Raw genomic sequence first — 26,122 nt, 5'->3', positions numbered from 1 at the left:
GAACCGTATAATTATAAATATGCATATAAATATGCTAAGATGAGATAGCTGACTTCATCTAACTAGCAAATGTTGTCCAGGCTACGTTGGTGATACAGTTTTTTTTAATGTGTATGATATTTTTGTCATGCGATTTTAAAGCCGGTCCTACAACCGCATCCAAGAATAACATGCAGCTTATCTCAGAACTGTCGGTGAAAATTATTCTTGGAGCTAGGTTTAATTGAGCTGCATTTTAAAGAGGTGCAATTTCACAATTTGTGTATATTTTCTAAGTTCACTATTTTGTCATGTGTTGAGAAAAACACAGATTTTAAAATTACATGGTCTAATATTTACATTTAGCATAACTGCAACATGCTTTTTTTCGGGTTTTTTTTAAAGACTCGAAAGGACTTGAAATTCAAAGTTTCAGACTTGTGACTTGACTCGGACTTTTACACCAGTGACTTGAGACTCGACTCTGACTTGCCTGACATTACTTGAGACTTGACTTGAGACTTGAGGATAAAGACTTGAGACTTACTTGAGACTTGCAAAACAATGACTTGGTCCCACCTCTGCAGTGTACACTAAAACAATATAAAGATAAAAAGATAAAAATAAAATGGGAGCCTTATGTGCAACACAATACTATACAATCTTATTTAAACAGCAGTGTCCAACACAATTATAGTGATTGTGGGCAAGTTTGTGTGCGAGTGGGGTGGGGCAGTCAGTGAAAAGGCAATGGTGGCAGGTCAGAGTTTTGTATGTTTCACAGGGAAGAAGTGAACGCAGGTCTGCAGTTCGTGTGTGAGAGCAGGGAGTGAATTCAGCATCCTGACAGCCTGATGGTCGAAGCTGTCTCTCAGTCTGCTGGTTCTGGCCAAGAGGCTCTTCAGTCTCCTTCCTGAGCAAACTGAAGAAGCTGTTAGACGGATGAGTGGAGTCACCTGTAATGCAGAGGGCTTTCTGGATGAGGTGGGTGCAGTAGATGTACTGGAGAGAGGAAAGAGAGGTACCTACGATCCTGTCCGCTGCTCTTACTACCCATTGTAACTATGGCAAAATACTCTCAACGGTGCTCATAGTTGGGGTTGAGGCTCTTGCTCTTCCCAGTTTGTGGAGAAAGTAGAGTCACTGTTGGGCTTTACTGACCAGCAATGATGTGTTTTTTGACTAGGAGAGATCTTCTGAGATGTGCACACCCAGGAACTTGGTGCTGCATACCTTCTCCATAGCAGCACCATTGACAGTGCAACATGTTCAAGATCTATTAAAAAAACCATTAGAATGTATCAGTAAAATTAATTGGTTACATTTTAATGGAAATAAAATTTACTTGATTAGTAAATGTTCAGTTTATATTGGCCATATTTTTATTAATGATTAACTATTTGAATATATAAGCCCTTGATTTTCTATATTTCATTTGTATTTTATTCACATTTATTGCTTCATATTCATGAGGATCAAGAATCATTTACTTGTGTTATACATTTTCTGTGTCACATTTTCAGTGTGTGTGATTTCCAGTGACAATGCACAGTTAGAATTGGTGTAACTTCACAGTTGAGCGACACTTAGTAGTTTTATTACTATATGACTAAATATTGGCTGCTTATATGAAACATATTCATAAAGCAGAGAGTGTATAGAGCACTTAAAGCATCCTATACAACAAATGATATCGGAGTAAATGTGCAGTCATATTCATTTTGTTCCCACTAGTGCTGTCAGTGTTAATCTGAAATGACGTTAACGCCACAACAGGCAAATCTCCGTTATCGAGTTACCGCGGATCGCCCCGTGCGTGGGGCTGGACTGTGTCAACACCTTAACGAGCAAACTACACAGTAGTTCCCACCCATGTAATTGAGCATTGCGTGGCACATCCGACATACTGTTTTACTTTTGCCCATGACACGCTTACCTTCAGGGTCATACGTCACATGAAGACCAAAATAGTTCCACAGGCCAGATCTGAATGAGGGTGGGGGAGGTTCAATTTGCCATGTTGCAACGAGCTAAGCTTCTGTCTTGCTAGCTTGCGCTGCACTCAGTGGATCTGCGCTCGACAGTGCAGCCTAGGTGGAGTAGTCAAACGCAGATCCACTGAGCTCTCAACACAGACAGCATTGTCAGAAGAAAAGTTGATAATATAAATTAAAAATTTTGTATTGTTCATATGCGTACCGAACCGATAGCACTTTATCGAATGGTTCAATATCGGTGCAACCCTTAATAAATAAATAAATAAAAAAATAAAAAAATATATATATATATTACCAGAACATTGAAATAAGACATGAAATTGATGCTGCACAAAAACTGTTATTCTTGGGCTTTAGCGCACATAGCGGTACAATTTACATTTTCATTTTAATGAAATATTTTAATGCTTAGTGTGCTCTCATTGCTTTATTTTCATGCACATTAGAAACCTCAACAGGCCTGCCTGAAGTCCAGACAAAAAGCATTTGGAGTATAGTGAAACTAAAAATACAACACAGAAGCCCACAGCTGGACTGTTAAGCAGCTGGAATCCTGTATGAGACAGGAAAGGGACAACATTCTTCTCCCAAACAGTCCAGCAAATGATGTCATCAGTCCCAATTTGTGTATTGAAGTTAAAAGAAGAAGGGATGTTACATGGCCAATTTTTTTGAGACGTGTTACTATCATTAACTTTAAAGTGAGCAAATATTTTACGTTTATATTTCTTTATATTAGAATGGTGCAAACATTTGACATAACTGTGTTATCTATTGCCCCTGTAAGCAAGCATTAAAAGACATCCATGCACCCTTTACCCCCACTCTTGCTAATGTATATGTTGCACTGCCATTGTCATTAATTCTGAAGGAAACTTTGGTGACTGTCATGTAATGCACATGAATTATTGATGGCTCTTTTTTGTTCTGTGACATTTAATTCTAGCCTTTCCATTTGCTTCTCCTGCCCATTTCCCCATGTCCTTTTTTCTCTCTTTGCATCCCATTTGTCTGTGTTAGCTGCTTTATAGGGGGGGGGGGGGGGGGGGAGCTGCTTTGCCTCCTTCCTTGTGATTGTGTGCCTTGCCCTCATAGTCCTTTGTCAGTTGTCAGTGTGCGTTTGCTGTCCGCCTGTCATGTGACGGCCCAGTATCCCTCTTGTCTCCATGTTAATCCCTCTGAGTTTATGCTTTCTTTTCTGGTCCTAGTTGTTAGCTGGGCTTTCTGTTAGACTCTGGGCTTGTTGACTATCCAGCTCAACCTGTTTTGTTAAAGTGACCTTTTTACATCCACCAGCCTGTTGTCTTCAAGTCTGCCTTTGAATTTTACCCTAACACACAGGATAACGTTTCCTAGCATTTCTATGTGGGAGAGTGCTTTTGCAAGTGCTAAGGATCCAGACATCCTTAGCATCCAGAACATAAAAGTCACATTCTCACACAATCTATTTGCTATATGATATAGTAGATGTTTGCACCATCATTTAGGGTGCATGTGTACTCAATCAAGCATTTCATTTAAACTACACTCTGAAAGTCAGGTTTCAGTGTCTGAGGGGCATTAACAGCAGTACATAGAGCAGCTAGAGTAGATGATGATGTTTAAGATGAATCACTGAAGGCCAGGGAAATTTTAATACATGGTATTAAGACACTATTTATATCCCTCTGTTTGATGTCTTATGTCAGGGAAATGACACAACCTGATCCTTTCAGTGGTTTTAAATCCGGAGCTGCGGTTTTCCATGATGAATAAATTTTAATTTGTGCATTTATTCATTCTCACCTGGTGTTTAAAACCACAGTTCAGGTTTGGATACTCAGTCCTTGAAGTTTGAGTGCTGCAAATGGAGACCATTAATGATACCTGACGGCTACGATCTACAACAGTTACTTGAAATGCAAAATTTGCACATTTGAAAATCCTTTGGCAGTTAATAAGTGTAAAAAAAAAAAATTGCACCTCATTTCTGCAATTAAGTCCTGTGCTGTTATGTCTTTTTTGTTCAGATGAGGTACTCTTACTGTTTTATCTATAAAATAGGAATGTGTTTCTTGCTGGTGTTTCAGTGAAACTTCAAGGCATTTGACATTTCTGTCCAACCTGGAGACACTTGCTTATTGAGTTGCTTGCAGCATAGGAGTGTGCAATACCAGTCAACTCTGGTCAACAAATGACTGGCTCATAGCCAGCATGATCCTCCAACATTATACGGAAATACAAAAATCCTTTTGACTATAATGTTAAGTACAAGTATTTCATTGAGCAAACGCTATGCTGCCTTCACCAGCATATGAATTTGATGACATCACATTCTTAATCTATAGGTTTAATATGATGTTGACCCACACTTTGCAGCCATAATCACTTCAGCTCCTCTAGGAAGGCTTTCCACAAGATAGTAGGAGTGTAGGAGAAGAGCATTTGTCAGGTCAAACACTGATGTTGGATGAAAAGGCCTGGCTCACAGTCTCTGCACTAATTCATCCCAAAGGTGTTCTGTTGGGTTGCGGTTAGGAACCTGCAGCCCAGTCTCGTTCTTCCACACCTAATTTGCTTTGTGTATTTATGGATCTTGCTTTGTGCAGTCATGCATAGTCTTGTTGGAACAGGAAGGGGCCATTCCCAAATTGTTCCCACAAAGTCAGTTCACCAGAACTAAGGGGCTAAGCCCAGCTCCTGAAAAACAACCCCACATCATAATCTCCCCTTCACCAGACTTTAAACTTGGCACAGTGCAGTCAGACAAGTATCGTTCCCCTGGAAATCACCAAACTCAGACTCGTCCATCGAATTGCTAAATGGAGAAACATGATTCGTCACTTCAGCAATCACATTGCCACTGCTCTAGAGTCCAGTGGCGGTGTGCTTCACACCACTGCATCCGATGCTTTGCATTGCACTTGATGATGTAAGGCTTGGATGCATGGAAACCGAGTCCCGCTAATCTGAAGTCCACAAGTTTGGAGATCTGTTGTGATTGACTCCAGAAAGTTGGCAACCTTTCTTTGATTTGACATGGCTTCATGGCTGAGTTGCTGTTGTGCAACCAGTAGAGTCAGCTCTATTGGTTGCACAACAGCTCTACTCTCTCTCTGTTGATATAAGTCAACATAGCTCACCCAACAGTCTCTTTTTTTCTGTCATAGATAAGACACCTTATGTAGGAGCCATTCTTGGGTTAATACCTTATGTGGTCTCTAGAGGTCACCTTTTTCTGTCTGTGAAGGTTCTCAGTCATCCAGGTCATCGTAGTCAAAGGAGCTTGCAAAGAAAAGCGTCTGGACTTCTTTAAGTTGCTTGAAGACGTTTCACCTCTCATCCGAGAAGCTTCTTCAGTTCTAAGGTCAAATGGTGGAGTCCCAGATATAAACCTAGTGGGAGTGACCCCCCACAGAGGGACAAAAGGACCCCCTGATGATCCTCTAATCGCCTGAGCCAAGGTGTGAAACTGGGCGTGGGTCCCAATCAGCCAGAGTTTTGGGTGTGTTCATTGTGAAACCTGGCCCCACCTTATCATGCGAATTCCTGAGGTCAGATGGCCCAGGATGTGAGTGGGCGTTAAGGCGTCTGGGAAGGGATCTCAAAACTGGATTATAGATGGCAGACAGTTGGTGTCGTAAACCCCCGCCTCTGTTCAAAGATGGTCGCTCACAGTGGACATAGATGGCTTCTTTCACTCCTCTTTCAAACCATCTGTCCTCTCTGTCCAAAATGTGAACATTGGCATCCTCGAAAGAGTGTCCGCCAGTGTCCTGGCGATTAGAGGATCATCAGGGGGTCCTTTTGTCCCTCTGTGGGGGGTTACTCCCACTAGGTTTATATCTGGGACTCTCCACCATTTGACCTTAGAACTGAAGAAGCTTCTCGGATGAGAGGTGAAACGTCTTCAAGCAACTTAAAGAAGTCCAGACGCTTTTCTTTGCAAGCTCCGTCACCTTTTTCTGTTTTGATTATGTAATGTAAAGGTATTTAAGGTAGACGCACGTAATTGGTGTCAGGTGTGTCATTGAGAAGGCAAACAGTTTGTGACCGTTGCACTGTTATGCTAAGTCGATACGGAATAAAGACCAAAAAGGACAAGATACATACTGCTGGAGTTATTGGACTGTTAACGTAATTCATGCATACCTGTGACATCGCGTCACCCCCGTTAACGACCACCTCATTGGCTTCAAGCGTAGGCTTAGCCTCTACAATAGAGTCACAAACTGCTTTTCTTTGGGGAAAAGTTTGTGCCAACTTCGCCGCGGTGTTTTGGAGACTCGGCGTAAACAGGACAATTAAAGTCTGAGTGATCGATCGCCGCGGAGAGCTGAATGCCGTTTGGAAAGTGGAGGTTTCACGAGGAGCGGACAGCTGGACTAGCGGTCTGTCAGCTGACGACGTGGAATGCTTGGCGATTGTTCCGTGGATGTTGGAGAGGACTCAGAATTCTTCATCGGAATCAGTACGGCGCCCAACGCAAGGTATGAGTAGCGCTACTAATAAATGGCCATTTATAAAAGTGTGCACACTTATTTAAGAAGACGTAATTCCAATGCATTGGTGGTCAACCCAAATAAAACTGATTTATAAACAAACTTTCGCACGTGCGCATAAACCCTCAATACTTGATAAATATTTGAGTTTTGGAACATTTGAACTATGGACACAAATAAAGCTGCTGACAGGCCCCCGGAGCCTGCTGCAGAATCAGCTGTGCAAAGTAGCAACGCCAGCAAGGCTGGGACACATCCAGAAAAGGAAAAACGAGTGGTGAAATTGACTGCTAAGGCACTTGCAGTGAGACTAGGCAGACTGCAACGTGATAGAAAAGCTAAATTAAATAAAGCTTAATAATTTAAAAGAGAGTATAAGGTCTCAATGGAAAAAAATGAAACTTCTATGATTCAAGCATCATTCAATGATTTTGTTGGTTTGTGTAATGAAGCAAAAACAATTCATGGTTCATTGATGTGTTTGTTACCAGATGATGAAAAGGAAAAGCATGCAAAATGGTTTAAAGCAAAAACAATGCATTATGATGAGTTCACTTATGAAGTGAAAGAATGGTTGTCAGGTTGCGAACATTTACATTTAAAGGGTGATCATGGTGTTGATGATGGTGTTAAGCCAGAGGACAGTGTTTCAAATGTTGTTGGTAAATCTTCAGACACTAAAAGCTCATCTAGTGGTAAAGTGAGCACAACTTCTTCTGCCAAAATCAAAGCAAAAGCAGAAAAGGCAGCATTACTCGCTCGTATGGCAGTCTTAAAAGAGAAGCATGCTTTGGAGGAGCAAGAGCTAAAGCTAAGGAGGAAACGTGAACAACTTGAGCTTGAAGCGTTGCTTTCTGCCTCTTCTGCAAAGTTAGCTGTTCTCCAAGCTGCTGAAGTTCAAAGTATATCTAACATATCGTCCAATGCTATGAATTCATATTATGAAAGGGAAATCAAGAAAACAGCTGCTTCAGCCACAGTCAAGCCTAGTACACCAGTCAATGAAGATAAACCTGCAGTGCAAATAGTACAGACTGAAAGCAACATATCTGCAATGATCCTGCCAGGAACGGAAATTGAAAGTGAGCCACAAGCTCAAATGGTCATCACAACGCAATTTCACAATGTGGATCCTCCACCCAGGTCAATTCCTACAGCGGCAGAAAGACAGTCGGAGGACATTTGTACCATTTTACAAAGACAAAATGAAATAACTGCAACCCTTGTTCAGCATCAGCGTGCATCGTCATTACCATCCAGGAAAATACCTGTATTCGATGGTGATCCTCTTCAGTACATCTCTTTCATTAATGCGTTTGAACAAGGAGTGGAAGAAAAGGCCAATAAGAGGGACTGCTTGTATTATTTGGAGCAGTTTACAACAGGACAGCCGAGAGAGCTGGTACGCAGTTGTCAACATATGGCTGCAGGACAAGGCTATATACAAGCAAAGCAACTGCTCAAAGAACACTTCGGAAATGAATATAAAATTGCAACTGCTTACATTGACAAGGCGTTATCTTGGCCTGCAAGTAAAAATGAAGATGTGAAATCATTGCAAGCATATTCCCTTTTCTTACGTGGGAGTTGTAATGTCATGGAAACATTGCAACATATGCAGGAACTGGACATGCCAATGAACATGAAAATCATTTTGTGCAAGTTGCCATATAAAATGAGAGAGAAATGGAGAGCGTTTGCATATGATATATTGGAAACCTCTAAACACAGAGCTCGGTTTGAAGATTTGGTTGCATTTATTGAAAAGCAGGTGAAAATTCTTTCAGATCCTTTGTTTGGGGACATTCAGAATGTAACGTCAACAATCCCCGTCTCAAAAGTTGACAACAGACTGAAGTCACAACCAAGCAAACAAATTAAAGGGAACAGCTTTGCTGCTACAGCCACACCCATGAACATGAATAAAACCTACAGCACGGAAAGGCTGATTACTACAACAAGCCATGACTTTACAGTAAAGCCATCTTGTGTCTGCTGTACTCAACAACACACACTGGAGGAGTGTCAACAGTTTCAGCAGAAGAAGCACAGAGACAAAATACTTTTTTTAAAGGAGAAAGGGCTGTGTTTTGGTTGCTTAGGTGCTGGGCACATAAGCAAGGACTGTGCTAAGCGTTTGATATGTAGAACGTGTGGTAAAGGTCATCCCACTGTCCTCCATATTGATAACAATGGTGTAAGCCCTGAATGCTATGGAGAGCCCTCCTCTTCAAAGAATGTAAAAACTTGTGGTCATACAGGGGCCGGAAGAGAAAACGGCTTGCTTTCCATTCTGCCAGTTCAAATAAAGTCTGTTAAAGGTAGTCATGTCATACAGACATATGCTTTTTTAGATCCTGGCAGTTCAGCTAGCTTCTGTTCAGAGCACCTCATGCAAAAGCTAAATCTTGTGGGCAAAAGAACTCACTTCCTGTTACAAACGATGGGTCAAGAAAAGGTAGTCTCTGCCCACTCACTTACTGGTCTTGAAGTTTCTGGTTTAGGCAGCAATGCCTTCTATGAACTTCCAGAAATCCTAACACAGGAAAGGATGCCTGTCACCACGGATAACTTTGTAAAGGAAGAAGATCTGATCAGGTGGCCATATCTGTCAAAGGTTCAAATCCCCCACATAATGGCTAATGTGGACCTGTTGATTGGATGCAACGCTCCCAAGTTATTGGAACCATGGGAGGTCATTCATAGCCAGGGGAATGGCCCATATGCTATAAGAACAGCATTGGGTTGGGTCATAAATGGGCCCATGGAAAATGGTAAATGCAACTTGGACAGCGAGCACCCACCAACAGTTGTAAATAGGATATCTGTTTGTAAGCTGGAGGAGATGTTGAAAAGTCAATATAACTATGACTTTAATGAAAGGGTTACAGAGGAAAAGGGTTTGTCAAGGGAGGACCTTAAGTTCATGAAGATCATGGAAAAATCTGCAACAATGGAAGATGGACACTACTGTTTGAAGTTACCTTTTAAAAAGGATAACATAAAGATGCCAGACAATTTCTCCATAGTTAAACAAAGATTGCAAAGTCTACAACGAAAACTTCTCAACAATGAACAGTTACATAAAGAATATAAAAACTTTATGGACGAGATGATAAGTAATGGATATGCAGAGCAAATACCTTCACAGCAGCTGTCTTGCGAAAATGGAAAGAAGTGGTACATTCCTCATCACGCAGTTTACCATCCCAGAAAACGATCTATAAGAATTGTATTTGACTGTGGGGCATCATTCCAGGGGACATCATTAAACAAGCAGCTCTTACAAGGTCCTAATCTCACAAGCACATTGCTTGGGGTTTTGCTTAGATTTCGACAGGATCCAGTTGCATTTATGGGTGACAGAAAGGCAATGTTTTATCAAGTTAAAGTTGCCAAAGAGGACAGAGACTTTCTGCGTTTTTTATGGTGGCCAGATGGAGATCTGAGCAAGGACATAATTGAGTTTCGCATGACTGTTCATCTGTTCAGTGCAGTATCTTCCCCGAGCTGCACCAGTTTCGCTTTGAGAAAAACAGCTGAGGACAATAAAACTGAATTCCTAGACAAGGTATGTGAAATGCTGAAAGAGAACTTCTATGTGGACGACTGTTTAAAGAGTGTGGCCTCCACCTCAGATGCTATTGATTTGGTCAAAGATCTTTCAGCACTCTGTCAAAGGGGAGGATTTACACTGACCAAGTGGGTCAGTAACAATCGCACCCTGTTGCAAAGTATCTCTGAGGAGCAAAGGGCTAACGACTTGAAAGAATTAAATCTTGACAGAGACAAACTTCCGGTAGAAAGAGCTCTGGGCTTGCAGTGGTGTGTGGAAACTGATACATTCAACTTCAAAATGGATATCCCTCAAAAATCCTGTACTAGGCGTGGAATGTTATCAATATCAAGTTCCATTTACGATCCATAGGGATTTCTTGCACCAGTCCTGCTGCCTGCCAAAGGAATGCAGCAGGAGCTTTGCAAAAGAAAACTGGGATGGGATGAACCAATACCCCAAACCATGTTGCAAAAGTGGAAAGGTTGGCTCAGTGATTTGCAAATGCTTTCCCATTTCAAGGTTAAAAGTGTGTTACTGATGTTTATTTATGTGAATGTATAGGTCTAAAGTAGACTGTATTAGTGGCTCCTTATTTTCTTTGTGATTAGAATTGCCATGTCTGATAGCCATTTCAATTAGGGGCCGGGGTGTAGGAGCCATTCTTGGGTTAATACCTTATGTGGTCACTAGAGGTCACCTTTTTCTGTTTTGATTATGTAATGTAAAGGTAGACGCACGTAATTGGCGTCAGGTGTGTCATTGAGAAGGCAAACAGTTTGTGACCATTGCGCTGTTATGCTAAGTCGATACGGAATAAAGACCAAAAAGGACAAGATACATACTGCTGGAGTTATTGGACTGTTAACTTAATTCATGCATACCTGTGACATCGCGTCACCCCCGTTAACGACCACCTCAGTGGCTTCAAGCGTAGGCTTAGCCTCTACACCTTATTTCATTACACTTTGGTCCTGATCTTCACAATGAACAGCACGTATAACGCTTATAATAAATCGAAGCTGCAGTATTGAAAACTTTATCCTCTGTAATTACAAGGCCCATGATTTCTTCAGTGTGTCCTGAGTGTCCACATGCCTGAAACATCTCGCCTACCTACAAGGTAACTAGGAGGCATCTTAGTCAGATGCCTGGAAAATGTGTGCAAACCACAGTCCCCAACCCAAATGCACAGGGACCCAATCATCTGGCCCACTTGGGGAAACTCACAGGTATGGCTCTGAGCCTGTGGGATACAATCATACTCACCATTCCAAATTGGAAAAAAGTCCAGCCCCTCTCCAGGTAACTGTTTCTAGAGACTGTTTCAAGTGTTTAACAGTTGCAGATATGCAAACTCTTCACCACCACCATCTAAGGTGGTTAATCATATAAATATTAAATATGCAGTATAACAGCACTGAAGTATATAAGTTGGTCTCTTAGTAACAACTTGCATTACATTCAGGAGTTGCTGAAGTTGCTTCCCTTTTTTTGGCTGATGCTCACTACACTACATACCTGCAGACACAAGAAACACATGGTCATGTGATTACAGCTCATAAAATCACGACTGTCATAAATAACCACATTACTGATAACAACACAATCTCTGTAACATCCCGTAAACCTTTTAGAAAAATACATTTTTAGGCATTCCTACTTGGACTTACGACAGTGGTCTGATAAGGTACTGCTTTTAAGTCATACAAAAAACTAAATGCAATGCTAAACAAACCTGCCTGCCTCCAGCCTATCTTAAGCAAGAGTCTTCCCATATTTCCTGATTCAGTAAATTCAGTAAAAGGACTAGATGTTATAGTCCCTGATATTGCATTGCTTTAAATGGAGAAAATTTTGAGGGATGGCTATTATGAGGAAAGGCAGCCCAGAAACTTTACCAACAGCACACGTCGTTGTGTGCCTCATCTATTTACCCAAGCTAATCTGCCATTTTTGGGGATTAGAGATCTGATCTAGATTATCATATTAAAATTTGGGACACATCGTCAGTAGTGGACCTTGGATTCAACGGGTGTTTCGGTCATTATTACTAGACACCCTCATCCAAGGAGGCCCTGCCAGGGTTGATCAGGCCCCAGAGTCACTGGTTTATGTTAAATTGTTATTTCTCTTCTGTCATGGTCCTGGGCCATGTGGGCCCAGTATTCTTAGTTCTTTGTATTCTCGTATTTCGTTCCTTATTTAAGCCATGTCTTCTGAGTTGCCCTGTTGTGTTGTTCCCTAAGTGTTTTTCCCTTCATGGCTCTCTCCCCCCTGTGTGCCCTCTATGTATTGATGAGCCCTCGTCTCCCTTTGTGGTTGTTTCATGTTTCCCCAGCCCGTTATGTCTGTGTTTTCCCCGTGCTCTCTCTCCTCCTGTCGGAACCTCTGTGCCTCTACATGTCATGTTCAGTTCACCCCGCCCTGTCTCGTTATGATTATCAGTGTCACCTGTGTTCCCCGTGTGTGCCCACTTTCCTCGTTTACCCTCTGTGTATTTCTGTCTGAGTCTCCCTCTGTTCGGCGTCGTGTTCTCCCTCATGTTGTGTGGATCTCCCTGTGTCTACCTTCGAGTACTAGTTTACGTTTTTCCGGTTTAGTTTTGCATGTCCTGTATTCTGTCCTGCCAGCATTAAAGCTGTGTTTCTTAAGTTCATCCCCGTGTTTGTGAATATTGCTATTGGGTCCTTCTCCTGCCTGCCACACAACGTATCATGACATCTTCTTCTGTTTAGTTTGCTACAGTTTATTTTCTCCTATCTATTCACTGCAACTGAGAAATAATACTTAGCTCTTTTGCATTTATGGAGCCTCACTTCTTCAAAGGGATAGATAAGGTGATAGAGAGAAGTAAGACTAAAGGGACAAGATAGGAGAGAGCAGAGAGGAGAGCCAGAAGGGGGGTGCCTGATCTGGCTTCCCACACCTCCCCGCCGGATCGGGCTGTGCACTCTACCTCCCCACTGCCTCCCAGAAAAGGGAAGAAGAGCAGAGGGGAGAAGAGCAGAACATTTTCTTTTCTCTCGCGGTTAGCTGACTGCCTTAGCTGCCCAAGTGATGTCAGCCCTTTTTAACCATAGCCAGCGACTGGTCCTCTCAGCAGTGTTAGCTAATAGATTAGCTAGATTAGATTGAAACATAGATTCTGCATTCTACATATTTTCCAAAATGATTAAAAACCCTTTTATAAGACACGTCCTGTAACCTGCAGAACATCAGAACCTGACTTATTCTCAGTGCCCACTGGAAGTGTGCCATGTTCTTCTCATCACCCTTGAGAGTAATAAGTGGTTAGAGCCCTGAGTGGACAGATGGCCTGTTGAACTCTAGCTAAACTAAAACCCATCTAGACCAGTACTCTTCAAAGCTTGGCTTCAGCCAGCAGTCAGAACCCAGCTGGTGTTGGTTCTAACCGTGTAATCAGAGGCTAATTTACATCAAGGATGCAAAATGGATCCAATGACAAATATTTAACAGCCAGGCGAGATTAAACACCTGCAGGCATTGGCTGAGTGTTTGATTGATTTCAAACATTTATATATAAGTAAAAACAAACAAAATTTGTTGTAAACAGAAAAAAACAAATTAGAAGACATCGAGTTGCCATGATTATCTTTATACACCACACAATCTACATGTTCGAAAAGGAGTAGGATGCAGTTCCTGGCCCGCTTTAATACTGTTTAATAAACGGATCGAATGGTTAAAGCTATAAACCACCTGTTTCTGATTAGACAAAAAACCAAAAGAGATTTATGATGAATATGCTTCATATCCTGTGCATCTTTAACAGCAAGTTATCTGGACATGAATAAGTAATTGGAAAACTGTTGGACCATCCGTCCCATGCATATCAACAACCTACGTAAGTGATCGCAGAGCAAAGATGGACACTTTGGCAAAATCCCCAGAAGCCATCCCCTTTGATGATCGGCACCATGGAAACATACAGTGATTTATCTCCCACTGAGTCCTGGGTGGAAAGCTCATAATTACCAGTGCATTGTGATTAGACTGAAGTTGGGATTATAAGATCCCTCACTCTCACTTCTCTTTCACCTAATCGAATTGACTCATCTTCAGAAATGAGATTTCCATTGATTTCTTTTCCTCTTTCATGTTGCCAGTTATTGAGCTGGACGTCTACATCTTCATTCAGGAAACTGAACAAGAACTCAAGAGGGAAAAAAACACAAAAGCTGTCAGAGCTTCAAGCTTAGAGTTTACAACCTTGACAAACGGATACAGTAAAGAATATTTCTGTGTGGCATGAAAGACTCCATCTGCTAGTGTCAAACTAAAGCACACACAACACAACCACAAACACACACACACGCACACACACACACACACACACACACACGCTGTGGTAAACTGCATAGGCAGAGAAAGAAATTTCAGAAGATTGAGCCCCATCAGAATGGAGCAGACCAAATGTGAATCCCCTGCATTATTTATTCACTTATAAATAAGGCAGGGGATTCATACGGTTTTTTCATACGTTCATTTTTTTATTCCAACACTTTACAGATAAACGGAGTTTTAAAAGAGAGGGGATTATGTAAACCCTTTGCTCAGCTTAACGCCATCTGAAATATTCTGCCTCAACAAGCAAATCCTAAAATGCTGCTCTTCTTTTAAAATAAAAAAGAAGCCTAGGGGAGTTATTGTGAGCTGCAGCTGCTTGTTTACATATTTCCACAACTCAGTGCACTTTCTCTGGCGCACATTTTTGCTGTGCAATGCGACTGAGCAGCAATGAAGCAGAGGCTCCGTTGGAGAAAACGCCACAGGCATCTTTAAGGTCACAGATGTTTAATTACAATGATGTTATCGCTAATGAACCAAATTGTCCTTGGCAAGCTGCCATTAACGGCATAATGCTACGACAGCTCTGCTGCCATGGGGCCAGCTCAGAAATCTCAGCAGGCGTTATAATCCTTAAGCTTCCAAGAACAAAAGCAAAGTTTCCAAATTGCTGTATTCGCAGGGGAACCTTTACCAGGCATGGGCCTTAAAAGATTTGAGGGTATCAGTCACTCTCACTGTTAGAGATCTCAGATTTCTTGGGTTAATGTGACCTAGGAGTTATTTGAGGAATTCATTTTGTGGTGCAGATTTCCATTTCTTTCCATGATAGGTGACCAGTGTTGGGACTAAGGCGTTAGTTACAGTAACTACGTTATTATTGTGGTAACGAGCACGGTAACTAGTTATTATACCAAAATCAGGAACGCGTTAATTGTTACTGGGATTTAGATAGGCTCGTTATTCGTTACTTCGTGTGGTGGCGGAGCTTCCACAGATTCAGTAACATTAGCAAGTGGTGGAGGCCAGCAGGTGGATGAGGGAAAGGGGAGGCAGGAGGAGGAGAGACCCGAGTGTCAGGTGAACTGAACTTCAGGTAAGAATTTATGACCTGCAGTCTATCCGGGTCAGATATAAACCAAGTTTAGGTGGAGTTTACTTTCGTTGTGCTGACTTTTTCGTACCGCGTACTAGCTAGCATGACGGGGTTTCTATACAGCTGGGTGGGTGCTATGATGTTAGTGAACTTTATTTTGTTCATAAGGTTAATTATTAGAGTTGCCAACCATCCCGTAAAAAATGGAATCGTTCGGTATTCAGAGAAAATATCACGCGTTTGGTATTGAGGTGAAAAGGAACGCAGTTTGTCCCGAACTTCAGCTAGAATGAAAAATAGACAAAGCTGGAGTTATTCCGTTTCTTTACTCTGCAGCTGCCTCTTCTTCTCTCATTCTCCCCCTCCGTCTCCTGTTGCTACTTCAATCATGAAACTGATCAATGATCAGCTGATCGGCTTTTCTCTCTCTCTTCTGTTTGTTTATCGCCCACTTTGCGCCAGAAAGAAGAAACCAGCTGTGGTTGTTTTAAACAACAGCAGCACGTTTAAGCTTGATCAGCTGTTGTTAGAATTTATTTAATATTAATTTCTGGTATCAGCTGACGTTTGCTGGAGCCACAGCTGTAAAGCTGCTGGTCATGATGTCAGTTTGGTTATGTGGTGAGAGGGAAACATGAAGATGAAACCAGGAGATGTCCTTACTGAATCATCAGAGCTGTGATGGAGAAACAGGTTTACCTTTTAGGTGACATGAATGAGTTGAAAGGAAGTTATGAACTGTTTCTGAGAAATAACACCAGGATCCTTTTTTTACGTAGCTGGCAGCTGTGCAAGGGCGGGTCTAGCAAAGTGTTGCCAGGGGGGCCAGGTAGGGCATTGACAGGGAAAGGGGGACACAAAGAAGTACTTTTCTTTCTTATTCTCATTTAAAATATCTAGCTTTTAATAAATATTTATCTGAATCTTACAACAAACGATTGATAGATTGATACATATATACCATCAAGACAGTGTACATCACTGTCACAACAGCGTTTGTTTTTATTCAAAGGCTTTAGGATTTTTCCTATAATGGCGGGCCGGTCAGTCAAAACGCCCGGGCTGATTTTTTGTCCCAGTCCAGCCCTGTAAGCAGCTCGTCTGCAGTCTGGTGTTACCTACATCTTCCTATTCAGAAGGCAGAATTTCCGAGTTCTGAGTACAATCGAAAGCACCACGACTGCAGTTTTTGTGTTGGATGTAAAAAGCGCACATGATGCTGTGACGTAGGCTAGAATCATGTCGACGATCAACGACGGTCCAGGCGTGGGATTTCTCTTGTGGAAATATGCATATTATTTTTTCCTTTCTATTGGTAGGTGGCACAGTGCACTTGTGGCAAGTAAGCAAGCTAGAAGACTGGCAAAGTTATGGAAGAAACACATTAACAAGAGAATTCTGAGTAAAACCAAAGTTACTTTCCCTAGTAACTAGTTACTTTGAAAGTAACGGGTATCTTGAAGTAACTGAGTTACTTTTGATAGAAGTAACTAGTAATGTAACTAGGTTACTAATTTAAAGTAACTTACCCAACACTGCAGGTAACTGATGAAGAATGAGTGTTGGGCACCACTGAAGCATAGAATTTGGGTCTAAAACACACTCTTTGAAGTTATTAGAAGATACTGATTTTACTTTTGCTTCTTAGGCAAACTGAAGTTTTCTGTTGTGGGCAAACAATGCAAGGAAGGCCTGATTTACTCTCTGAACTATACTTTCAAATGATTTCTATCTGTAGTCAAAAGTTATAAAAAGTTGGACAGCAAGTTACCGCTTACTATCCAACTTCAGTTGCAGGATGGTTTATATAAATGTCATGGTCCCTGTGCCTCATCAGCTGATCCCGTATTAGGCAACATGTATTTTTGTTGTTTTTGCTCTTTCTCTCTCTCTCTCTCCTGCCGGGGCGGTTCTCATTATGGGCTCCCGCCCCTGGCCCACGCACCTGCCATCTCCACACCTGCTGCCTATCTTCGTAATCCTGAGCACGGTGCTACTCGTCGCTGGATCGTTGAGCTATCAGTGTCAGTCCCCCTGCAGTCAGAAAATTAGAATCTGTGAGTTTCTTTCTGTCAGTCTGTTTCTAACTGGAGTTTCTGTGTACAGATCTTTCCTGGACCCGCCTGCGAGCCAGTGTGTGGCGTGTACGACCTTGTGGTGGAGAGAGGAGAGAAATTTGGAAACGTTTGGAGTCTGTTCAATCCCCCTCCTTTTCCCTCACGGACCCTGGAACCCTGGACCTCCTCCCTTCCCCCCACTTGCACATGTACATATTATCACCTGGTGTTGTCTTTTTGTAAATAAATTCACTGTCTTCCTTGCAAGGATCTCTGGTCTGCACATGAGTCCATTTACACCCTGTGACAGTAAAAAGACAAACTCAAAAGAGCATACGCAACAAGAAAAGCTCTCCTGGTCTGTGTGCGGTAGAGTAGAAACACAATCAAACATGGACACAACTCACGTCAATACTCAGGTATTGTATAGATCACTTCTACCATGATCACCCTGTTTGTTGTGAGAGGAATACATTACTTGCAAAATAGGTAATGCATTATATAAGAACTAACATAAAGTGTCATGTAGTGCTAATCTGTTATGATATTTCAGTATTTATTAGTAAAACCACTAATAAACTTGTCATAAATGTGAATATTCTTAACCATCCTGGTTTACTTTGGTATAACTGTGACATAAACATATGCCAGTAAACACACTGATTAATTGGTTAACGATTACTGAATAAACAATAGCTATACTTCTCACAGTGTATAGTGTTACACAGGTCAAAATTCAAAATAGTCTTGAACGATAAATCCATTCACACTCACATTCACAGCTACAGCCAGTTTAGAATCATTAATTAACCTAACATGCATTTCTTTGGATGTGGAGGGAAGCTGGAGGACCTGGAGTAAACCCACTCAATTGCTGGGAGAACATGTAAACTTCACACACAAATGTCCCAGCTGGTTGGTGGATTAGAAACCAGGCATTCTTGCTGTGAGGCAACTGTGCCACCCCTAGTTTTATAACAACTGATTTCACAAAAATCACCAAATATCACTGTTTATGTGCAGCAGCCAAAGCTGAAAGCACAACAGGGATGTCTTATCCAGTTTTACCTTCTACTGGCTGTGATAAAAAATGGGAGCCACTTTTAAAGAGAGGAGGTCAGGGTGGATGGACGAGTTGACAAAACACTGGGCAAGTGCAGATAAAGGAGATTGTTTCCCATATCGAATCAGCATTGCTTTAACTACAATTTCCATAAGTCTTTCTTGAAGTAGGTTCTTTTGGGTTCTTTTATTTTTTTTATTTGTTTTATGGGGGAATGGGGAAGAACAACTCATATTAATTTTAGTGATCATTAGGACATGCAGCTGAATTAAAAATTATGTAAACAGATTTAGTTTAGCCCAGAAGATGGTAAACAATTTATTTTAAAATTGACATATTTTCTGTGATAACAAATAGATTATCACCAGTCAGTTAAAACTCACTGAAAAGTCCTGTGAACCTCTTCTGTGCACATGTGCCCAACAACATGACTTTTTGGGAGTAGGGGCAGGGTGACACCATATCTGCTATTACAGGAATCTCCCATAGCCCTCAGAATTCTTTGAGTGCCATGTCTCCTACATTGTTAACCTGGGTATCAGCTGTTAAATGCTGGGCAGGTGGTGTACAGAAGGTCCACAGCTTTTCTATTATTATTTCTCTTAGGTTTTGGCACTTGCTTGCATTTAACAGCTCACAGAAACAATTGACATGTGATGGGTTCAACATATCATTTGGGAATGGAAAAACTTATGAGGTTAACCAACAGGGAGCTATTCGGAGTAGTATTTATATGGTGACAAATCACAACAACAGTCATCTCAAGGTAATGTATTGTATTGTAAGGTAAAGCTCCTACAATAATACAGACAAACCCCAACAATCAGATGGCCTCCTATGAGCAAGTAGTTGGCAACAGTAGAAAGGAAAAACTCCCTTTTATCACGAAGAAACCTCCAGCAGAACCAAACTCATGGAGCCATCTGCTCACGGGAAGAAGACAGGACAAAAGACATGCTGTGAAAGAAAGGCAGAGATTAATTACAACTAATGATAAAATGCAAAATAATGTATAAACACATAAAGAGGTGAGTGAAAAAGAAGTGATCAGTCCGTTAAAGGAAGCCCCTAGCAGCCTGGGCCTATTGAAGCGTACCTCTGGGAGGGTTCAGGGTCACCTGATCCAACCCTAAATAGTCCTGAAGAGGGCTTTAAAACTTACCTATTACATTTCTAATACTACTTTCCAAATTCTGTAAAACCCAAATATTGAGCTACATTTTGTCACTTTTCACAATACACATGCAATTTGAGCCATGTTTAAAATATTATTGCAAATGGATAAACGGGAAAACGGGAAATAACGGGAAGTATTAATGGAAAATCCTGGAAATACTTTGATGATCGTCTGATCGCCTTTTAACTGAAACAATAAAATCTAAAATACTAGTCTACTTTTATTATTATTGTTATTGTTATGATTGACTTATTGAGCTGCACTCACCTTCTGATAAATTAGGCTATAAAGCAGTGGATTTGCAGAGTGTGTGGTGCTGATGCTGTCCTCTCTGCCTCTGCCGCACCTTCTCCCTCTCCTTCTCCTTGCAGGGTGCCCTGTCTCCTCCTCTTGGCATCATCCACTCTCGCATCGTCGCTGTATTGGCTGCTGTTTTGTGTTTCGTGTTTACTCGCAGGACGACCCCTCCCACGGTGACATGTAACCCGAGCTTCAGGTGAACAATTCTGCTCCGGCACCTCTCCGTGGATTGCTCAGAGGGTTGAAAACGATGCGCTTTGCTGCGAAAAGCTCCAAGTTGCTTTTGAAAGACTCGTGAAACATGACCCGGTCGCCCCCCAAAAGAGCGGGTCTGGATAACGGCACGACGATTTGAACGGGCAGCGATGTGGATGTAAAGGTGAGCTGGGTTTATGCTGTGCGTCTGCGTTTTGGTTCCTTCAAAGTCGCAAAAAAGCCGGTTAATATTGTTCTGCTGAGCCGTGTGTGGGGGAAAGAGCAGGAAGGACAAATAACTGATTAACTCAGGCGAGCATTGTAGATGAATAAGTATGGCAATAATGTAGACCCACGGTCACGTTTCTATATTTTTAAACTATCTTTTTCAAGTTTTCTGTGCATTTAATATAGTTTTTGCAGTAATTCTTTAAGATTTGTAACTAAAAATCAGGTTTTTGTTTAAGTAAAAGAAAATCTTATTTAGAATACATATTTGTAAGGCTTGATTATGGATATGCATTTAAACGTATATCCAAAGTAGCTAAATACATTTCTGTAACAAATAATAAATACAAAAATACAAGTGAACGGGATTATTTTCTTCACTTGTTTATTTCTGAGTTAAAACATGTCTGGGTTTTCAAATTGAAATTAGGTTTGCAAAAGGTGGCACAAGAGCCTGTAAACACAGAATGATTGGCACTGCAGCGTAAGAAATTATTTAAATGTTTGTTGATTATCACATTAATTTCTGTCAGTTGTTTAGTGATTGCTTGGCTGTCTCCTTTCTGAATTGACTTCATTTATTTTTTTTTTCTCCCGTGCCTCTGGTATTAATCCGCTCTTGCGTTACTGCTCATTTCTTTAAATTACCATTATGAGAGAAATTTATCAGGGAAAACAGCTGCTTATGGTGATTTGAAGAGTTGTGTATCCGAATTATTCAATGACTCTTGATTAACATAATAATTAATAATAGTTCTGACTTATTCTTGGTGTTTATATTATCTGGTACCTTGTTTTCTGAATGGATGAAAAGGTCTACATAGATTTACTGATGCATTTGTTAAAATTGAGGGGGCAAGTAGAAAGTAGCAATTGGAAAAAAACATATGCTAATCTGTTTTCTTTATGTGTACAATGTGATACTAACCTGTAAACAGATGCATTATTACAAAAGATGTGGTCTTGTGAGCAGTGAAGTAAGCAGACTGTATTTGTATTGGTGGGGAATAGGGGAGGAGTGTTACTGCTGTGCACATATCAGGTTACACTTGTTCCAGTCTTTACTTCCAGTTGTCATGTATGGGTGATGCCAGCAGCAATCATTGTTGTATTCAAATGTGGATTATAAATTATTTTTAGAGTTGCATGCATGTCATGCCTTTACCTATTTTATCCATTTCCTTAAACAGTCTTACTGTGTGTTCCTCTTGTCATCTCGGTGCCTTTAAAAAAAAACTTTAAATAGAAAACACTTTTATTCTGATATCGTCATCTACTATGTGTATTTTTATTCTCAGGTAGTATAATGCATTAATTTCCATTGTCTTTCTCTTTCACTTTTCTTGTTTTGTCTCTTCAAGCTGTAGACTGAGGATTATATAAACCTGACATGTGTACACCTAATGAGACGGTAACCTGAGGTCCATCCTGAGGAAAAACCAGGATGCATTCCATTACCTTGGAACTTTTAGGCAAGACCAATGTCAGGGGTTGCTGCAATCCCTCTGCTGCAGGAGTGCTGTTCCTGCTGTGTCTTGGCTTCCCTCCCTCTATGGCCGCTTGCCCACCTTCCTGCCTTTGTGCCAGTGATATAATTTCCTGCAGCGGATGCAATCTGTCTGTGGTGCCCTTTGATCTACCAGGTTATGCCACACGGTTGGACCTTAGCCACAACAGACTCACTGCCCTGCATGTGGGCTGGATTTCCCAACCGCTGCAACGGCTCGTTACGCTGATTCTCGGCAAAAATTTCATAAGAAGCATTGACGTGAACACCTTCAATGTGACACCACATCTCCTCCACTTGGACCTCTCGTCCAATCAGCTGACAGTGCTGAACTCATCCATCTTCAGTGGGTTGAAAGAACTGAAGGAGTTGCTGCTGTTTGACAACCAGATTATTCAAATCGATCCAGGCGCCTTCAAGGACCTCTGCAACCTACAGAGGCTCTACCTCTCTACAAACAGGCTGTCAGTCTTCCCCCTAGTCATTTATGAAGAACCCGAGGGACCTCTAAATCTGACATTTCTAGACTTGTCATATAACAGACTGACTAAGGTGCCTGTCCAAAGCCTCCTGTCCCTCACTCGCCAAAGAGGAATTTATTTGCAGGAAAACCCTTTAGTCTGTGACTGTGCGTTGCTTGCCTTGCTGGAGTATTGGATGTGGAAACAGTATCCCCCTCTACTGGATTTCAGAGGTGACTACCCATGTAAAAAAGGAGCAAAGTCAGGAGTTCATTGTAAGGAGCATGAAATGTCAGCTATGCCCCTTGAGACACAGATCTACCAAGTAGAGCCTGGTCAGTGGTTAAGAGTGCCATGCCCAGGGTTGACTTTGCCTGCTCAGGAGGGGCTTGTGGTGTTTTGGGTCACCCCTACAACGGTACTGAATTCCTCAAACAGTGGTCTAAGTGCCCGCCTCGCAGTTCTTCCCAATGGCACCCTTGAAGTTCGAGAAGCGCTGACGGAAGATTCTGGAACATATGGGTGTGTCATACCCCGCGGACATAACTACAATCCCAGTCACTCTCTGGAGGTCACAGTGGTAGTTGGAAATTTAAGCATTACCTCCACCAGCGGTTCAGCGCATCGCAATAGTGCAGAAAATTTCAACACTGCATTTACCACACTGGCTTCTTGCGTGGTCAGCATCATATTGGTGCTCCTCTATCTCTACCTCACCCCCTGTCGGTGTCGGGATGGCCGCGGCGGGGACTCGAGAGGCTGCGGCGGACGAGCCATCATCCTGTGTTCAGACCCCAGAGATGTGGAGACAACACAGCAGCGGTCAAATGGGAAGAAGGTGGTTTTCTTAGAGCCTCAGACCGAAGACTCTGACACTGGCTGCACCAAAATTGCAGCAGTTAACTTGAGTCATGTCACTTCCGAGGGCATTCTTAAAAATGGAAGTAGGACAGTGGGACAGCCCCTCACAGACCCCACTCACATGGCATAGCAAGAAAAAGAACCTTTTGCACATTTCTGTACAGCATGAACCCAAGTTTTTTTTTCTCACTGTCTTCTTTCAGTACATCATGAAAAAATCCATTTGATGTGAGTACTGCACAGTGATTCTTGTGAAGTAGTTATGCACTGTGGGGTTTGGGTGTTTGGTCTAAAGCAGAAAATGCAATCCTTTTGTGGGCAGAATTTCAATTATGTCTCGACTGTAAGTGGTGTCTGTTTTTTTAATATTAAGAGTTCATATGGAAATTTCAGTGTTACCGCAGGAAATTGTTACAGCAAAGATCACAAAGATAGAAATGTGGGTGGGTTTTTTATATTGGGCCGAGAGAAATATTCACACCTGATGTGATGAGCTGTTAGAGGCAGTGGCGGCTGTTGGGTATTGTGCTTGCATTTTCAATGCATCATGACCATTCTTTTAGCATCTGTCTTGTACCGTGGGGCATAGTGTCTTTGAAACATGCCAGTCGTACTTGTGAATTTATCTTAATGTTGTTTAACAATGTTGTGCAGATGAAACTATGTCTGCCATTCACCTTTAAAATCTATATGAATCTGTAAAAATTTCTTCTTAGACTAAAATACACACAAAACCCATTGTTTTGCTATTGTTGCAGAAAAAAAACACTTGATGAACTGTTACAGGGGTGGTTTACTTCAAGAAGAACACATTTCCAAAATACACCATGATGATATATTGTTGTTATTGTCATGGCTTTTGTAAATAAATGATGGATGTAGCTAAAAGTATGTCATCCGTAGATTTGTGGTCTGCCATTTTGGGGTGGGGGAAAAAAATCTATACGGCACAGAATCACGTGTATGTACTGATATAGGGACACCAAATATTGACATTTCAAATGAAAATCAATAAATAATGAATATATTAAAATGTTCTGGGAATACTACTCTACCAACAAGAGGGCTCGTGTCCTTCACCACCATCCCGAGACAAAATTAGCCGAACAAACTTACAATAAATCCGTTCAACCAAAAAAACATCCAACATATAATTCTATAATTTCCAACTTGACTCCATTCAATTGAAGACTGAAAGCAAACTGACTCTGCATTACAGGGAGTGCAGAATTATTAGGCAAGTTGTATTTTTGAGGAATAATTTTATTATTGAACAGCAACCATGTTCTCAATGAACCCAAAAGAGTCATTAATATCAAAGCTGAATGTTTTTGGAAGTAGTTTTTAGTTTGTTTTCAGTTTTAGCTATTTTAGGGGGATATCTGTGTGTGCAGGTGACTATTACTGTGCATAATTATTAGGCAACTTAACAAAAAGCAAATATATACCCATTTCAATTATTTATTTTTACCAGTGAAACCAATATAACATCTCCACATTCACAAATATACATTTCTGACATTCAAAAACAAAACAAAAACAAATCAGCGACCAATATAGCCACCTTTCTTTGCAAGGACACTCAAAAGCCTGCCATCCATGGATTCTGTCAGTGTTTTGATCTGTTCACCATCAACATTGCGTGCAGCAGCAACCACAGCCTCCCAGACACTGTTCAGAGAGGTGTACTGTTTTCCCTCCTTGTAAATCTCACATTTGATGATGGACCACAGGTTCTCAATGGGGTTCAGATCAGGTGAACAAGGAGGCCATGTCATTAGTTTTTCTTCTTTTATACCCTTTCTTGCCAGCCACGCTGTGGATACTTGGACGCGTGTGATGGAGCATTGTCCTGCATGAACATCATGTTTTTCTTGAAGGATGCAGACTTCTTCCTGTACCACTGCTTGAAGAAGGTGTCTTCCAGAAACTGGCAGTAGGACTGGGAGTTGAGCTTGACTCCATCCTCAACCCGAAAAGGCCCCACAAGCTCATCTTTGATGATACCAGCCCAAACCAGTACTCCACCTCCACCTTGCTGGCATCTGAGTCGGACTGGAGCTCTCTGCCCTTTACCAATCCAGCCACGGGCCCATCCATCTGGCCCATCAAGACTCACACACATTTCATCAGTCCATAAAACCTTAGAAAAACCAGTCTTGAGATATTTCTTGGCCCAGTCTTGACGTTTCAGCTTGTGTGTCTTGTTCAGTGGTGGTCGTCTTTCAGCCTTTCTTACCTTGGCCATGTCTCTGAGTATTGCACACCTTGTGCTTTTGGGCACTCCAGTGATGTTGCTGCTCTGAAATATGGCCAAACTGGTGGCAAGTGGCATCTTGGCAGCTGCACGCTTGACTTTTCTCAGTTCATGGGCAGTTATTTGGCGCCTTGGTTTTTCCACACGCTTCTTGCGACCCTGTTGACTATTTTGAATGAAACGCTTGATTGTTCGATGATCACGCTTCAGAAGCTTTGCAATTTTGAGACTGCTGCATCCCTCTGCAAGATATCTCACTATTTTTGACTTTTCTGAGCCTGTCAAGTCCTTCTTTTGACCCATTTTGCCAAAGGAAAGGACGTTGCCTAATAATTATGCACACCACCTAATATGCTTAATTGGTAGTAGGCTTTCGAGCCTATACAGCTTGGAGTAAGACAACATGCATGAAGAGGATGATGTGGACAAAATACTCATTTGCCTAATAATTCTGCACTCCCTGTAAGCTGCTGGTTAAAAGTGTGGTTAAAAGTGTGGTTGTATTACCACATTGCTGTCTGAAAAATAGTGTTAATTTATTTGAAATTATTACTTAGCAATAAAATTTACAGGCATATTCATGTGTCTATTGGCTT

The 26,122-nt window shown here is 41.5% G+C and overlaps 1 protein-coding gene and 1 long non-coding RNA gene across 4 annotated transcripts; one reads left to right on the top strand and one right to left on the bottom strand.

The window, feature by feature from the left end:
• Positions 1-568: 568 nt before the first annotated feature.
• Positions 569-20,124, bottom strand: LOC113009542 (uncharacterized). 3 transcript variants are annotated; one of them, XR_013902826.1, is made up of 4 exons: positions 19,985-20,124; positions 17,366-19,497; positions 1,009-1,255; positions 569-935 (listed from the first exon to the last, which is right to left on the bottom strand). It is a non-coding gene; the product is annotated as an uncharacterized LOC113009542 (long non-coding RNA). The 3 variants fall into 3 exon arrangements; XR_003270197.2 differs by having other exon boundaries at positions 569-910; XR_013902825.1 differs by having other exon boundaries at positions 569-1,255.
• A 1,760-nt stretch (positions 20,125-21,884) lies between these two features.
• Positions 21,885-26,103, top strand: LOC113009168 (amphoterin-induced protein 2). The gene has a single exon (XM_026147337.2). It carries the CDS (start codon positions 21,885-21,887, stop codon positions 23,397-23,399), a length of 1,515 nt encoding a protein of 504 aa, XP_026003122.2. The 3' UTR covers positions 23,400-26,103.
• Positions 26,104-26,122: the final 19 nt, after the last annotated feature.

The sequence above is a fragment of the Astatotilapia calliptera genome, chromosome 17 (assembly GCF_964374335.1).
Source record: "Astatotilapia calliptera chromosome 17, fAstCal68.1, whole genome shotgun sequence".
Classification (NCBI taxonomy): Eukaryota; Metazoa; Chordata; class Actinopteri; order Cichliformes; family Cichlidae; genus Astatotilapia; species Astatotilapia calliptera.
The sequence above is the reverse complement of the archived record's forward strand: the minus strand, read 5'-3'. Positions and strand labels throughout refer to the sequence as shown.